A 16620-nucleotide genomic window follows, 5' to 3' on the forward strand; every position below is an offset into this window, starting at 1 on the left:
TAGCCAACACTGCCAGGTCCAGGGAAGGCTTCTTGAGGAGAGGCCTCACCACTGCCTGTGTCAAGGTGGTGGGGAAAACACCCTCATTCAAAGAAGCATTTATAGTCCCCTCGAGCCAGCTTTGTGTAACCTCCCGAGAGGCCAGCACCAACCAGGAGGGACACGGGTCCAATAAACATGTGGCCGCACATGTTGTGGCCGCAGACTGAATGGCCACACTGTCCATACTGTGGACAGTATCCTGTCCACGCCTTTGGGAGTCACAGGATCAAACTCTTCCCAAATAATATTCCCAAGACCTGCCTCCGTCATCCCTCCTGGATCTACCCAGTCAGAGTCTAGGTGTTCCTGAATCTGAGCGATTTTGTCATACAGATATTGTACAAAGTCCTCAGCCCTACCCTCCAAAGGGTCCTTCCCCACCCCCTGGTGGAGCAGGGAGTGGGTCACCCTAAACAGGGCGGCTGGGCGATTATCTGATGATGCAATAAAAGTGGAAAAATTAATTACTCTTCTCTGTTTTTATCGCCACCGGGTAGGTCTTAATATAAGACCTTACCAGTGTTCAGTTGGATTCAGAACAACTAGCCCTCCAACTGCTCTCTAGGCGTCTTTTCTGGCGCTTCATCTCCCTCAGCTCCTCGGTGAACCAAGGAGCCAGGTGAGACCGGCACTGGGTCAGAGGCCGCAAAGGCGTGACTCGGTCCAAAGCTCCAGCGGCCGCCCTATCCCAGGCGGCCACTAGGTCTTCAGCCGAGCCGTGTGCCAGAGCCTCAGGAAGTGGCCCAAGCTCCGTCTGGAATGTATGCATGAGTGTAGGTATATACATGTGTGTGTGTGTGTGTGTGTGTGTGTGTGTGTAGCCTGTGTATATGTGTGTTATGTATGTGTACACTTTTGAGAGTAGGCAACAGAATTTCATTTTTAATGTGTGTCAATGTGCCCACAGTAAAAAAATAAAATAAAAATGACAATAAAGCAGTGGTGAAATGTAAAATTTGTTACTACTGGTTCTGTGAGCGTGGCTTGGTGGGGGATAATATGACTGAGTGGGCGTGGCCAACTTTTTTTTTTTTAACTTTTTTAACTTTTAAACCATAAATAGGAAGAATCTGGCTAAAGAAAAATACACATAAAGGCCTCCCATTCGGCTGAAGAGGTTGTACAAAAATGCTTTTAAAAGCCTCTGACGAGCCCAGTTGACTTGCCTGATCAGCAGAGGCTTTTCTTTCTTTTTTTTAAAGCCTCTGACGATCCCAGCTGACTTGCCTGATCGGCAGAGGCTTTGTTTTTACTTTTAAAAGCATTTTTCGGCTGAAGAGGTTCTAGAAAAAATGCTTTTAAAAATAAAATAAAAAGCCTCTGATGATTGCGCGGCTCAGTTGGGCATGGGGGTGGGCAGGGATTTTTGCTACCAGTTCTCCGAACCACCCGCTGCCATCGCTACCGGATCAGGTGATCCGGTCTGAACCAGGAGCATTTCACCCCTGCAATAAAGGTTATCTATATAGTTCAGTTTTTACCACTGCAGCATATTTCACACTTTAAAAAAATCCTTAATGCTTAGGAGATGTACATGAAGAACTGAACAACTTCTTACTCTTGTAGCTCAGTGCCACTTCCCTCTCTAAGCTTCTTTTGAGGTTAAACTCCTGCAAATAGAATCATGTAGAAATAGCTCGAGTAGAGGGATTTGAATCTGGGCTAATTTTTCTTATGACAAGTGTTTGCATTTATCAACTTAATTATTGTCTTAAACTGAGTTTTATTGGGGATCCTTTAGTTTATTGATTTTGCAACCTGAAAGATACATGTTGCTGTAGCTTTTCAAGCTAATTTTTGCTAGCAGTCTAGATTCAGACGTTCAAAAAAAGAAATCAAGCAACTTCTGCAAGACTTAATAAATTGGGAATTCATAAACTATTCATCCTGTCAAAGTACCCATATGACTATATGGATTTAAACCATCACAGAGCTTCATCCCAAGATTATATTAATGTTCTACCCTTGACAATACTACAGAGAAAAATACAACATTCTCCTGTCAGAACTTCATTTGAACTTCAAGACATTGAGTCTCTAACCCACATATCACTTCATGGCTCTCTTTCATTCCATATGGTTTTGATCAAAGATTCCATCATATGTTGTATGAAATTTTGTACACTAAGACCATTATATATCTACCTTATCTATAATCTTATCTCCATTAGATTAGACAAAGGTCTTATCATGGTTTAAAACAGTAGTGGAAAAAAATAGTAAGACTCATTTGCAGAAAATCCTCAGGAGGAGATTGACACAACTACATTAAAGCTTAGGTGATTAAAAGAAGAAAACAGTCTTGTCATTTACTCTCTTCAACCCAATCAATGTTACCGCATGAATTCAGAATTCAAAATCAAGTTGTCAGGGTTCCAACACCCTCAACAAAATAAAGCTCTGAGGCCTGAGGTTCCTCAAAGTTCCAATTTATTAGAAATGTCATGTTGGCACATCTGGGAAAACCCGAATCTGAAAGCTTCCAGGTTTTCCCCACCCAGCTAAGAGTTCACAGCCCTGCCCCACACCCACAAGTTCATCACATTGTCCAATCAACTCTTCACACTCCACCAGATACAATCTTCAGGCAGTCTCCATCAGACGCAGGCAAAAGTCCTTGAATACGGAATGTTATGACTAACTTTCTACTGCTCCAACAACAACCCCCTCGCAACTTCCCCAGCTAAAATACGTGGCAGTTTAGAAGCAAAAAGAAAATTGTCTTCCAAAACTGACACAAGTCATCTAAAGGATTGCATAATTCAGTCTTGGTCAGTAAACACAGTTGCCTGTACCACACACCCAACATTTTTTTTCAATCATATAAGTCAACAAAAAGAACTCAGCAAGATCCAAGGATTCAAATCATTTTAGGTTGATACCACATATAACAACAACCCAACCAATTCTAGAATTTTCAGTTGGGGAAAGAAGCAATCCTGTTTAAATACAGAGGAAAAAAAGCAATACAAATGCAACATTAGAAATGCAAATTAAAAACAGCAAAAGGGGTTTTATATTGCAGCTTGGCATTGGTTGATTGATTGATTGATTGATTGATTGGTTGGTTGATTGATTCATTCATTCATTCATTAACATATTGCCTTTATTTTACATATGTATACTCTTCAACATCTCCATAAATGATTTATACAAAGAAGGGGAATTCATCAAATTTGCAGAAGATAGCAATCTGAGGGGAATAGCCAACAGTTTAGAACATAAGGTCAAGACCCAGAAGGATCTTAAGAGACTTGATCACTGGGTTCTATCCAACAAAATGCAATTCAGTAGCGAGAAATTAAGATTTTATATATAAGCAAAAAAAAAAAAAAGGCACAGGTATCAAACTAGTGGTACCTGGCTCAACAGCAGTAACTGTGAGAGGATCTAGAAGTCCTAGTGCACAATCACATAAGCATGAGCCAGCAGTGTGCTGCAGCTGCCAAAAAGGCCTGTGCAATCCTAGGTTGCATCAACAAAATCAGGGTATCAAGATACTAACAAACAAAGTGTTAGTATCCCTTCATACTGGTTTGGTAAGACATACTTGGAATACTTTGTCTAGTTTTGATCACATGATGGGGATTCTGGTGGTAGAAAGATGGCAATGGAAAACGGTCTCCTACTAGCAATAAGAAAAGGCTGAATGAACTTTGAGGCTAGATGAGTAACAAACATACAAGCCACAAAAGAGCAGAGGGAGGGAGGGAATTAAAACAAAAATCTACACACCCACTGCATCCTGTTGCATGTTCTTACCAGATTGGCAATCTCTCTTTTCTGTTCTTACCTGAGAGAAAGCAACCATCCAACAGCGTATCAAACAAAAGTCAGGTAATGTAGAATTCACATTATTGGGCCTTCATCTGATCAGCAAGACAATGTGGTTATGCAAAAGAAAACCTGTGTTGTTTCTACTTGCATTTCCTGCCTTGCAAAAGTCACTTGGCCTCACTGAAGCTTTTTAAAAAGCAAAAAGATTTTTGAGTTTGGAGAGACTGGTGAAAAGCAACAATTTTAGAAAGTTGCCTCTGTTAAGGTTACAAGAGCCCAGACATGTGGGGAATCCAAATCATGGGTTTATGTCAGAGGAATGGCAGAGGAGGGATGTGCTTTTGATTTTCCTGGTTCTGGAAAAAAAACCTGAAGATCAGCCAAGGAAAGTATTTTCCAGTGAGAGAGAAACAACATAAGCTCTCCTCTAGCAAAATCAATAGTGGCCATGTTCTTTTCCCACTACCTTCCCTTCCCTTTTCTCTTACATTGTGTCTCTCATTTCATTTCTCAACATCTCTACTACCCTGAGGGGGGGAAATCTAGGAGATTTATAACATGATAGCTTCTATCATGCCCAACTGGTATGATATAACATGATAGCTTATATCATGCCCAACTGGTATGATATATGATTTACAGTATGTTGTTTTATATTATGTGTTTTATGTTTTTATTTGTTTTATTGTAAGCCATCTGGTGTCATATAAAAGTGAGGTGAGTGGTTATATAAAACAAGTAAGTAAACACACACACACACACACACACACACACAATATAAAGCAAATGATAAGAGATTTTCCCCCCAATAGAGAACATTTCATAAATCACTATTGATGAAGGCAGACTTGATAGCACCACAGCAATGGCTGGATGACGTTGTAAATTGACATAAATCCCTGGTGAAGAAGCTGCCAGGATCAACCACTTACTGAATCCAAGCAGAGGTTCTCTGAATTTTTAGAGTGGCTGGATAGGCTTCAGTGGTCAAATGAAAGAGCCCACAATGCTTTTTGAACAGTTCAGTAGCTTTTTCTCAGAACTTTAATACTCAAATTTGAAAACTGCACATAGAATATGATTCCTCACCAATGTTAAATAAAAGCATGATCTGGCAAAATTTTAGAATCAGCAGATTTCAACTAGAGACAACTCACTTAACATTCTAAAGTTAAAACACACTAAAACAGAAATGCTCAATGGAGAAGTTTCTCCCCCTTCCTCCAGTTCCTCTATTCTCTACTTCCTTTCTTTTTGTATGTCTGCAGATCTTGGTATGGGGGAAAGAGCGAGGATAAGGAAACAAAGGCTTAAGTGTTTACATCCTAACTATGCTATTACTTACAATTCTGCTGTAAGGCAACTTGGCACATAAAAATTAATTAAACAGCCATTATAAAAACAGATAAAAAGACAAAAAGCCATAGTAATAAACATCATAAAAACCAAAATACTAAAGGAAGGATTAAAAATGACCTCCTCAGCCACAGAGCCATCAAGACAAATATTTGATTCCTGGGAGTCCCAGGCCTAGCAGTATAACCAGTGTCAAAAGCAATGGGACCAGTCTAATTTAAAATAAAGGATATTCTAAAAGGCAGGCACCATAGCAAAGAAGGCACATCTTCTGGGACCCACCAAATTTAAGTTCCCTAAGTAATGGTAACATGCCTTCTTTGTGAGATCTAATGGGGCAGGCTGATGTCACCCCAATGATGCCCTTGAAGTGATGTCCCAGTGCCTGGAGGCCGTGCGGGCCTGGATGGGGAGAAACAGGCTCCGACTCAACCCCTCCAAGACCGAGTGGCTGTGGCTTCCGGCGTCCCTATATAGCCAGCTGATGCCATCGCTGGCTATTGGGGGTGAATCACTCGCCCCCACAGAGAGGGCTCGTAACTTGGGCGTCCTCCTGGATGCACGGCTGTCTTTGGAAGATCATTTGATGGCCGTAGCCAGGGGGGCTTTCTATCAGGTCCGCCTGATACACCAGTTGCGCCCCTTTCTAGATCGGGACTCCCTACGTACAGTCACTCAGGCACTCGTCACTTCCCGCCTGGACTACTGCAACGCTCTCTACATGGGGCTCCCCCTGGGGTGCACCCGGAGGCTCCAGCTGGTCCAGAACGCGGCCGCGCGGGGGATTATGGGGGCGACGAGGCGCTCCCATGTGACACCTCTCCTGCGCGAGCTGCACTGGCTCCCGGTGGTCTTCCAGGTGCGCTTCAAGGTGTTGGTGACCACCTTTAAAGCACTCCATGGCTTAGGGCCGGGGTACTTACGAGACCGCCTTCTGCCACCAATAGCCTCCCACCGGCCAGTGCGCTCACACAGAGTGGGCCTCCTCAGGGTGCCGTCCGCCAGACAATGTCGGCTGGCGACCCCCAGGGGGAGAGCCTTCTCTGTGGTGGCGCCCACCCTCTGGAACAACCTCCCCCCAGAGTTACGGATAATAACAGACCTCCGGATTTTTCGTCGGGCCCTGAAAACCCATTTATTTCAACTAGCTGGGCTGGCTTGAGTCAAATTTTAAACTGATTTTAAATTGGAATTGTTTTAATTACGGCCAAAAGATTTAATTATTTTAATCAGTTTTTAGATTTTGTATGTTTTGTATGTATGTTTTGTTTTATTTTGGCTGTTCACCGCCCTGAGTCCTATATTGGAGAAGGGTGGTATAGAAATTTAAACAAATAAATAAATAAAAATGTCAACTGGCTTCCTTAGGCACAGAAATTTCAGATTCTACCTTTTGGATTAGTAACTACTCAGTTCCTAGTTCTCCATACTTCCAGGACTTGCAATTGTTTGTTTTCCTGGCCTCCAGATAGCCTGACTTTGGAACTTCATTTCCTAAGAGAAGCTGGAAAAAACATCTATCTAGTAGTTGCCATCCATCCAGCCATTCAGCAGTTTCCCAGTAGAGAAACCAAGATATCCTAAGTCAACAACAATATGCTCACCTAGGCTTGGGAACTAAGTAGGAGCAATGATTAATACTTGGGCAGGAGATCTTAGAGAACTTCAGGATTGGAGGCAAAACCATGAAGTTGAAAAAGAACCCTACTGTTACAAAAAAACCTATAAGGATGTGTCTAAGAAGGCAAGAGTGGTTAAGCTCAACTTAATGAAGACTCAACTCCAAGACTTCATGGCATTAGCCTTTTCAAGGCTACTTCAAGCATGAATTTTTCTCTTCAGAGTAGTTTCCTTATAGCAAATTGTATTTTTTTAAAACTTAAATCAATTTTTAGTCTCAATGTCAGGGTTCCAAGTAACACCCCCAACAGAAATAAAACTCCAAGGCAGGCATCTTCCTCAAAGTCCTATTTTATTAGAGATGTCATATTGGCACATCTGGCAAAACCTGAATCTGAAAGGCCCCTGGGTTTTCCCCACCCAAAGAAAAGTCAAAGTCCCTTCCCCTGCACCCACATGTCCATCACATGGCCCAATCAGGTCACTATCCTGATTGGAGTTGTTTCCTAGTTACGCCTCTTCAGGTGTAGGCTGAATATCCTTGATTCCCAGGGAAAAGAATGTTGTTATGGCTATACATCTCATTCTGTCTCCATCCAACCTTCCCCTCCTGTTTCCTACAGCATGCCATCCACCAAGTGTGGCAGCCCTGAAGATCCAAAGTAAAAGATGGCCTCCAGGGCTGACACTCTGCTATTTTGATTGAAAAAGAATGGTTTATAATATGTTTGTATATATAGCAATCAGCCTTAAAACTGATAATCAGGGTACTGAAATATTGAATAGTATTTGCTTTTAGAATCATGTAAAACTAAAGGAATCAGCATTTTATTTTTTTAAAAAGCTACAGGTCAGTATCTAGTAGAATCAAGATAAAGACCTTGAAAAAGCTGCTGGGATGTGTTTATATCTATAAAGATTAGAATCATGCAAGCAATACTTTTCCTGTGAAATTTGATGGAATTAAAAATTAGAGCTTGAAACAGTAAAATAGAAAGAATTCTGATTGCTTGTGAACTTTGGTGTTGAAGAAAACTCCTGAAATCAGGCAAATATATCATAGCACAAATTAATTCAGAGTTCTCATTTGACATGCAATGACCAAGCTGAAATTATATTATATGTTTGATATATTATGCAAAGACCTAACTCTCTGGAGAAATTCATAATGCCAAGAAATTCATAATGGCATGAAAAAGAAAAGGCACAACCAGCAGGAAGGTGATTGGATTCCATGTTGGATGATCTAATATCCTGGAGAAAATCCATCTATGTGGTCACTAAGAGTCAACATTGACTTACTGGCACATAAGCAATATAGTGTAAGTCTTCTGACACATGGGTATGCATATAAACATGTGAGAAAGGGAAGGGAGGATGCTGGCTCCGCATATAGTATCAACACATATTTTGTTTAAACCATGGTCTGTTAAATAATTCACAGCTGAGTTATAGCTCTGTGTCAGAAATCATACCTGATAAATTACAAGAGTTATATAAAGTTTAAACGAAAACCAAACAAACCATATTATTGGCTTAGTACCATGGATTAATTCAGCCAGTACATATATATATAAGATGTGAATGAATGAATATGATAAATCAGATAATAATGTTTGATTGGAATTGTATATGATTCTCATTGCTTTTTATTATCTCATCTACTTTTCTTGTGTGATATGGAGTGACAAATTTATACTCATTGGTCTTGACAAACATGTAAGTGGATGGAAGAGTGGAAAGATACATAGTAATGTGCAATAAAGTGAAATGTAAGAACATTTGAATGTTCTGTGTTCCAACTGAATAAAATTTAAAAACATTTTCAGAGCTCTTATCATTGGGTATTTAAAATTAATGGAGCAATAGGAGATAGGTATTTGCACACACACACACAAAATCGACCAAAATCAGCTAATAACTTAAACAATATTTTTTTAAAAAAATATTTTTAAAAAAGTCCTAGCAAACAGTGGAAGCAACCATTAAAGATGGTTTCTGAAACCTTTGCTTGCAGAAAAAGCAATAAAACTAAATTTAGCAAAGATGTCAATAGCAACAGATAGATTTCAACAAAGCTGATGAACCATAAACAAAAACCTAAGTGGCAATTGGTTTGGGACTTTTTTTTTCTTAAACAAATAAAGCAACATAGTTTTTATATTTAGTAACCTGAATGAGCAACAGCAACACTATTTGTTAAGGCAACACACAATGCACTCTTTTGCATTTGTCAATCTGCCTGTCAAACAAAACAAAGTATTTTCTGTGTTTGGCAATCTGGCAGAATAAAGCACAACACAATCAGAGAACAAACAGTGACCACAATGTAACATGAGTTCACATGATTTAGGCCATGTATGTACAGAGATTCCAAACCTCATGCAATAAAGAGGCTTCTTACGGGTCTCCTCTCTTTTCCTTTTGACTTAGTTCATGCATGTCAATCAAATCCCACAGAATATTTGTGGCACAAATATGACTCTCAGGTGCTATGTTTTCTATTTTGGGAAGATACCAACAAAGCTTTCTCAGTGCTTTTTTCCATTATCTAAAGCAATCTGATTGGTCAGTCTGAATAATTCCTGTCTAAGGCCTATGAAAAACAGTAATTCTTTCTCAATTATGAGACCAACATTCTTCCTCCTACTCTTAACATTGCCATTGTCGAAATGGTTGAGAAAAAAAGCAAAAGAACTATAAATGGGAGGGAAAAAACTTGAGAACTACTATGTGGGTGGTAATAAAACATGTGATCTTGAAGCTATTTCAGAGAGTGAAGCCGAGACAGGAAAACACATGCTACTGAAAGGAAAAACCATATCAAAATATTGCAGAAAAGATCAAATATTTTTGTACCACTGCACTCCACATCCTGGAGCTCTTGATATATTTTGTTTCTAAAAGTTTCACAATTCTCACCCAGAAGGATTCTGCCTAGGATGCCTGAACAGTTTTGGGATATATTTGGAGCAGCCAGGAACAATTATGACATATTTCAGAAATTGGAATTCTACACAGTATTGCATTTGTGACAGAATATTATTTATATTCCCTAAATGTACTGAAACAACCTCAATAAATTGTTGCGTGCATTTGCAAAGATCCCATAGCAATAATTTAGGTTAAAAAAAATGCACGTGGTAGAACAATACAACTGCACTGCTTCTAAAGCAATTAAAGAAGGACAATAATAGTGTCAGAATGATTTAGATTTTTTTTTTAAAAAAAGCCATAAGCCTGTGAGTCAAAATATCAATGGATTATGTAATTTATACATTAATGCCTAATGCCTACCATAGAAGACGGGAATGAATGTTTTTTGCTTGATAACAATTAAATTGTAGACATGCATTCTTACAAACCCAAACATGTTGCTCCCTTTTGGAGTAATAAGTGGTGTTATACCTTGTTTCCCTGAAAATAAGACCCTGTCTTATATTTTTTGGAACCCTGAAATAAGCGCTTGGCCTTTTTGCCATGCGCTCAAAAGCCCGATTGGGTTTATTATCAGGGGATTATCAGGGAATGTCTTATTTTGGGGGAAACAGGGAATAGCCCTGAAGAAAGAAGTAATAAACAAAACATATTAAAAGAAGCAGATAAGAAAAGGAAGCATCACTAAATCTAGTTTATACCAACACAATTGATTGCTCTCCAGGCATCTCTATTCTTTCCTGCTGTGAAAAGTTAAAAACATATTGTGAAAGTTTTAGATGTTCCTGACATTTCTTGCAATATAATCGAAACTGGAGCTTTAGGGCCAGCTTTATATAAGGAAGAAAAAAGGATACTATATTTGGCTATAAAAATTTTTGAAGGGGTTTTGCACCTTACCATTATTTCTATTTCTTTCTACATTTAATTCTATAATAAGTGTTAGAAAATGATAATGGCATCAATGGCATCTAATTCAACTTCTTTATGGTCCCATAGTAATTTGGACAAAAAAGTGGCTGTAACTTATTCTTACTGATTTGAATGAAATCTGACTCCAGCACCACTTAGATTCTTACTTTAGGTATACTTATTTATAAATAAATAAACTCAGTTTGGATTCTGACCAAGTTGTTTAAATTAGAAAAGGTTGTTTTGGCTGTATCTATTTCTCAAGTAGATTCCAGTAGTATTTCCTGTTTGGGCCAACAATTGCTTTATCTTTCAGAAATAGGTTTTTGCCCTCATCTCTACATCGTCACGGAAAGGAAATTAATTTTATCTGATCCAGGGCAAGACAATTCGAGCCAGGGAGAGGGGGACGGAAGCCTCTAGTGAGCATAAGCAGAACTTGTGTTCAAGGAATTAGTTTTCCTTTTTAATTGGATTGTGATGGTTTTCTTTTCCACATATTTAGCATCAACTTACTGGTGACAGAATCAGATTTTAAAATGCATGTGATTTACTTACGGAACTTTTAGCTTTGGAAACTTCTGAATATCATTTTCAGACAAGTTCTGAAACAAAAAAAAAAGCAACATGCTATAATTAGGCACATGCCATTGTTTTAGTTACTGAGGATGATTATTCTAAAATAAAAATAAAATCTATTTTTATTCTAAAAATAAAAATAGAATTGCAATGATCACATGAGATCACATGTAACTTTCAACACATGCTGTTTCCTCATACCTTCACTTCTTCCCTAATTATTCACCAATACTCCTTTGTTTTTATTAGCTTACTTATTATCCATCAATAATGATTGATTGATTAACTGATTGCATACCCAAAGAGATTAGAACTTTTGACATATCTTTCTGAAAATTGTAGCAAGGTTTAAATGCTGTCCCTGAACTTTCTAGAGAATTAGATTAAATAATCCTTATGTTCAATTCCAGCTCTATATTCTGTAAATCTACAAAAATATTGAAAAACTTACCAGAAATCTTTGTCCAGTTATGTTAAGTTTCCTAACAACTTTCTCGCAATCCTTGAAGTTTAACTGCAAATGAAGATAAACTTTGTTAATGATAAGAACACTTGTAAAAATCACTGTTAGCCTGCCATCCTCTACTCATATTTTTGGGGAGTAAATGCCATCAAATTCAGAAGTTATACACAATTTTGCATTGTTAGGCTTGTACTGTTAATAATTAGAAGCATATTTGTAACCAGATTTAAACTGTCTGAATAAAGCATAACTGATTTATTCCCAAAAATTAGAGATGCTTCTTCAGAAATAACACTAACTTGAGTAGGAGTTATGACTCCAGAATTGTTTCTATAATGATAGCAGTCAGATGTAGTATTCAAGACTATTTCATCATCATCAACTGAAAGGTTAAAAACACAATTTGTCAGAGCTTTCAAATGCAGATCTAACCTGATTTTTTGGAGTGTTTTTATTTTAAAAAATAAACCTTAATTGCAGAAGAGATTGTATAATTTTAGCTCTAAGATCGTAACTACTCACAGTGAGAAGAGTGCTATAAGATTTTTTAAATTGCCATTTAAGTAGAAGTTCAGTGAAATGTGTCTTCTGTACAGCTTCACACCTTGTACAGTTTCACAACTTATTTAGCCTTAGCAAGCTTCTATTAATGTATTTGCTTTACTATTTTCTTGGTTTGTTTTCTTCTAAAAGAGCAGGTGGAAGAAGGCTTTTGCCCAGCTTTGGCTAATGTTCAGTCAGGAGGCTCCAACAAAGATAACTTCCACCTTGATCAGTACACATCTGGATTACTGCAAGGCATTCTATGTGGATCTGCCTTTGGAGACAAATCACAGCTGATACAGAATGCAACAGTGAGAAGAGTACCATAAGAGTGCTATAAGCTAAACCACTGACATGGCCAGCTTGTTACTGCAGACTTATTAAAGTATCACTTATAAAGTTGCAAATAACATAACACTCAGATATATCAGGAACCAACCACTTTTCATATGAATGAGTCTACCCATCATGTCCGAATATCTAGTGAGGGCTTGCTGAGTTTCCTATCCACTTAAGAGGTACAGCCAATGTGGGCTAGGAAGCAGTTTTTTTCAGTAATATCTCTAAGACAGTATTTTTCAACTTGGCAACTTTAAGATGTGTGGACCAACTCCCAGAATTCCTTAGCTAGCATTTGTCCCATGCTTCCCTGTCAGTGGTGGTATTCAAATTTTTTTTACTACTGGTTGTGTGGGCGTGGCTTGGTGGGTGTGGTATGGCTTGGTGGGCATGGCAGGGGAAGGATACTGTAAAATCTTCATTCCCTCCCCACTCCAGGGGAAGGTTACTGCAAAATCCCCATTTCCTCCCAATCAGCTGGGATTCGGGAGGCAGAGAATAGATGGGAGCGGGGCCAGTCAGATGTGGTATTTACTGGTTCTCTGAACTACTTAAAATTTCTGCTGCCGGTTCTCTAGAACTGGTCAGAACCTGCTGAATAACCACCTCTGTTCCCTGTTCTCCCTAAGGCAATTAAAACTGTCCTATTCTGATATGCCTTTGACTTTGAATAGTGGAATTCATTATATTAATTGGTATACTAATTCATGTTGTAATTTTGTTTAGTTTGTGTTGTCTTGTTTTCCTTGCTGTATACTATCCAGAGTTTGATGGCAAAAGTTTACAAATATTGATAATATTTTTAATGGTTTCTCCTGTGCATAGCCATTATCTAACCACCCAAAAGCAAATCTGAGTGCAGAACAGTTTCATTAGGCCATTGCTAGTGGCTGCAAATTCAACCTGAAGAGGTGTGTCACACGACAGAGGCAACATAATTCTTCGCACTGAAGTGAAAAAATAACTATAAGTATAATACTTTACATTATCTTAAAACTTTCTCCAGGAATCCCACAAGCAAAAAGAGTGTTTTGCACATGCATCAAGAGATTGACATTCATCCACAAAAATTTCTTCTACCAGTGGGAACTGCTGGATGATGCTTTTAATTGAAACAATGTGACTACATAAGTTTGGTTAAGAAAGGGCTTGCTGGGGGGCGGGATTCAATTTTGAAGAACTTTTGTTCTCATTATGTTAATTGGATATGTTAAGAGTGAATGGGAAGCTCAGACAAACAGTCTATAAACCAAGACATAGAAACGATGTTCTGTTTTTTCCCCCCTAAATTTAAGTTCAGTTTTAAATGAATTCACTACATTTCATTACAGGTTACATTATATTCATTATGGTGAACACCGAATTCATGAGAGTTTCCTGACTGACTGAAATCTCTCTTCTTGAACCAAAACATAAAACATCTCACTCATATCCTTGTTGAGATTTTCTTCCAGCAGCATACATCTTAGCCAGAGGAATAAAACGGATCCCTACTTAGTGATCATAAATACATGCAACAGTTCTCAATACAAAATCAGAGTCCCACCCTCTAGCAAGATAGTAACTAAAGCATAATTCTTACACAATTTCACCCTGAAGAATGGTCCAGAAAGGTTTTTGAGTCCTCAACACTACTCTAAAAGACTAAGAGAAGTCAGAAGTCAAATATAGGACCAACATAGGTGGCAAGATAGGTATGGCATAGGTCAATCAAGCAGTTTAGCTCTCAAAATTATTTTAGAAAATACAAAAATAATAAATATCTTGATATTCCTAAATAATAAGGAATCAAGTAATAATTCAGGAATCAAGTAACATTGATATTACCACCAAAGGGCTTCATCTAACTCACAGTTGTCAAACTTGCTCTGTCACGTTGTCGTCATGTGACATTTTGTGATGTTATTCCCATTCGCAGAACTGGGGTGGGTATGGCCTGCGCATGACGCATCCAGCCTGCGGGCCACCAGTTTGACACCCCTGATCTAATTGGTAAATTTGACACTGGCTGGTAGTCTAAAACAGTTATTACAAAGACAGCTTTTATATTTTAATTTAAGGCAATTAGATTGATTGATCGACTTCTGTCTGTAAGGACAGAACATGTTGCTCAAGTTGAAAAGTAGTACCAAGAAAAGGACATCTAAGGAAACTACTTCTTTACAGTTATACAGGAGATGATCTAGCACTAGAGAAAACAACAACCCAGGAAGAAAAGACTGAGATGGTTTGCAGCAACTTTCCATATTGTTAGTTAGTTATAGATAGTTAGGACTGCAGAAAAAACAATTGCAACCAGCCTGCCTTCCATTGAGGATCTGTATACTGCATGGCCCAGAAAGAGGGCTGTGAAAATATTTACAGACCCCTCACATTCTGGACATAAATTGTTTCAACTTCTCCCTTTATGTTGTCGCTGTGAAGCATTGCATGTCAAAACAACTAGATACAAATATAGTTTTTCCCCCATGCCATCACTCTACTGAACATCTAATTCCCACAGCACTGTCTTAGTCCTCAACATATTTACCCATATAGTAGGCTATACTGTTATTATCATTATCATCTCATCTTCTCATCTTTCCACTATCTTTTCCTATTGGTATCTTATGATTTATCACTTGTTGTGGTATCTTATGATAAATGATTGTAACTATGACCTATGATGTATGATCTATCACTTTGTTACTTGTATGTACACTGTAAGCTTATACACTGGAGACAAATTTTTTGTGTGGCCAATCACACTTGGCCAATAAATCTGCATACAGATGGGAAGTTGAACAACTTGCCTCATGGTGCTACTGGAACAATCTGGAACCGAACACCTTTCATTGAGACCTGTATACTGCACGAATCAAAAAGAGGGCTGTGAAAATATTTACAGACCCCTCACATCCTGGACATAAATTGTTTCAACTCCTACCCTCAAAACGACGCTATAGAGCACTGCACACCAAAACAACTAGACACAAGAACAGTTTTTTCCTGAACGCCATCATTCTGCTAAAATAAATCCCTCAACACTGTCAAACTATTCACTAAGGCTGCATTATTATTACTATTAGTCTTCTCATCATTCCTATCTCCTCCCACTTATGATTGCATGACTGTAACTTTGTTGCTTGTATTCTTATGATTTATATTGATATTGTTTCGTAGTATGATTTGATTGCTTATTTGTACCCTATGACTATCATTAAGTGTTGTACCTTATGATTCTTGATGAATGTATCTTGTCTTTTTATGTACATATGTACCAAAGACAAATTCCTTGTGTGTCCAATCACACTTGGCCAACAAAGATTTCTATTCTATTCTATTCTATTCTATTCTATTCTATTCTATTCTATTCTATTCTATTCTATTCTATTCTATTCTATTCTATTCTATTGCTGATTGCATGATCAACCACTACATTGAAAATATGGCAAGTAAAGCTGCAGGAAGGCCAAAAGTTGAATAGGACTTTGCATAGCAACCCACTGCTGATCAATTCAGAATTCTCTAATGCTTTAAACATCAATGTGCTGAAAAAGTCAGTCCCTAATTTGACCTGATGCTAAATTAACATGGGTGGCATTCGGGGAACCCACTTTCAAAAATATTTGAACTATAATATTTGCACCCCACAACAAACAACTTTTCTATTTCTAGAAATCCACTCTGCTAAAAAGTAGAGCATGTATCCATAAAAATAAATTCCTCATATCAGTCTCCATCTGAGAGTCAAAGCTCCCAGTCACACTTTACATTCCTACTAGGAAAAGAGTGAGAATTCAGATGTTATACATGTGGAAAGGATTCTACCTAGGCAGAGCCATTTGGGTAATTGGCCCAAGGGAAATGGGAAGAAGTTTTTGTTTATGAAGTGCAAGACAGTGTTGTCATAACAGAACTGCTCACTGGTGCTTTAAAAAGTGTAGAAATAAAATAGTCAATGCCTGTGTAATTTTGGTTTTGGTTTTGGAATCACATTTACAGTATTTACTGGCAGAAAGATAAAGTTCTTTCCTCAGAGAAGTATTTACAAATTCTGGAAAGGAGGGGAA

General features: G+C 38.3%; 1 protein-coding gene across 1 annotated transcript in view; it reads right to left on the reverse strand.

Annotated features, from left to right (window-relative positions):
• The window catches only part of LCP2 (lymphocyte cytosolic protein 2), a 52358-nt gene that overhangs the window by 31861 nt on the left and 3877 nt on the right, over window positions 1-16620 (reverse strand). Inside the window, exons 2-3 of the mRNA XM_087885165.1 lie at window positions 11675-11737; window positions 11203-11249 (exon numbers count right to left, since the gene is read on the reverse strand). Of these exons, the coding sequence (XP_087741291.1) occupies window positions 11203-11249; window positions 11675-11737 (110 nt within the window). The remainder of the gene's footprint in view (window positions 1-11202; window positions 11250-11674; window positions 11738-16620) is intronic.

The sequence above is a fragment of the Pantherophis guttatus genome, chromosome 2 (genome assembly GCF_059756535.1).
Source record: "Pantherophis guttatus breed Tessera chromosome 2, ASM5975653v1, whole genome shotgun sequence".
Classification (NCBI taxonomy): Eukaryota; Metazoa; Chordata; class Lepidosauria; order Squamata; family Colubridae; genus Pantherophis; species Pantherophis guttatus.